The sequence below is a fragment of the Limulus polyphemus genome, unplaced genomic scaffold, assembly GCF_000517525.1.
Source record: "Limulus polyphemus unplaced genomic scaffold, Limulus_polyphemus-2.1.2 Scaffold112, whole genome shotgun sequence".
NCBI lineage: Eukaryota > Metazoa > Arthropoda > Merostomata > Xiphosura > Limulidae > Limulus > Limulus polyphemus.
The window spans coordinates 193,122-194,380 of record NW_013665722.1 but is presented as its reverse complement, the minus strand read 5'-3'; the positions used below and the strand labels follow the sequence as shown (position 1 = coordinate 194,380).

At 37.8% G+C, this 1,259-nt stretch overlaps 1 protein-coding gene across 1 annotated transcript in view; it reads right to left on the bottom strand.

Moving 5' to 3' along the window:
- Positions 1-1,259, bottom strand: part of LOC106471385 (glycine-rich cell wall structural protein-like) — a 27,535-nt gene that overhangs the window by 15,774 nt on the left and 10,502 nt on the right. Inside the window, exons 5-6 of the mRNA XM_013931986.1 lie at positions 856-1,038; positions 5-293 (exon numbers count right to left, since the gene is read on the bottom strand). Of these exons, the coding sequence (XP_013787440.1) occupies positions 5-293; positions 856-1,038 (472 nt within the window). The remainder of the gene's footprint in view (positions 1-4; positions 294-855; positions 1,039-1,259) is intronic.

Here is a 1,259-nt window from a genome sequence, read left to right as displayed (position 1 = left end):
CCACCAAATCCTCCTCCGCCAAATCCACCTCCACCAAATCCGCCTCCACCAAATCCTCCTCCACCCAATCCACCTCCACCAAATCCTCCTCCACCTTGTAGTTGCAGTGGCACAGCAAGAATTCCAAGAGCAACTGCTCCTCCACCTCCACCGCCATATCCTCCTCCTCCACCACCGCCATATCCTCCTCCGCCACCACCGCCATATCCTCCTCCGCCACCACCGCCATAACCCCCTCCACCACCTCCACCTTTTCCACCACCGAATCCTTCACCTACTGCAACTGGTATAGCCTATACATATAAGTATATATATATAGCTATTACGGTGACTTACGATTTCTTGTATTTAGGAGCTAAACACACTATTCTTTGGAAGCTAGATTTACAAAATTAGATTTTTCATATGTTAAAGACATAAAATTTAATAAAATCATATAATTGTTTAGTAGATAATAGACTGAAAATGTTTTACGAAAAGAGAAAATGACTATGAATATTCAACATTTACTATCACTAAACACCATAATTAATCAGGTTTCATAGAAAATTGGGTATGGTAAATCTTGAAAACATGTTTTTGCCAACAGTGTGGTATATATTGTAAACTGCGCAGTTTAGTGCACATTAATGCCATTTCACCTCAATAAATAATATGATATTTGCTAATAGTAGAGTAACTTGAAAAAAATTTCTAGATAATTGAGTGATGATGAATTATTAATAACTTAGGTAGATAATACTGAAGTTGAAAAAGCCAATGAACGTAGGACAAGCTGGCGTACACAACACGATTTGCTGCTCACTTATAGTTTACGTATGAGTTGAAATGAAAGCAACAAATAGTAGTTTATACCTGTATACTGACACCTCCACCTCCACCAAATCCACCTCCACCTATTCCTCCGCCTCCAAAGCCTCCTCCTCCACCACCGTAACCAGTAGCTTCACTTTTCAAATCGTCATTTTTATTCACTTCTTCCTGACTTTCACAATGTACCCACGTTGTTGATAGTAGCAGAGACAAAATACAAACTACCTGGTAAGAAAACGTTTGGAGAATTATCATTATTTTCTATGAAACACACTAAGCTGTGTGATATATGATAATCAATCTGGACAGTAACGATGATTGTGGTGAATTAGGAATAACGACATTTGTTACCAATTGTCCAGAATATAATGTTCTAAGTGAAGAAACTATTAATGGATTGATAAGGTATTGCTGAAGTCAGTTTAATAAAGTTAATATTACATATA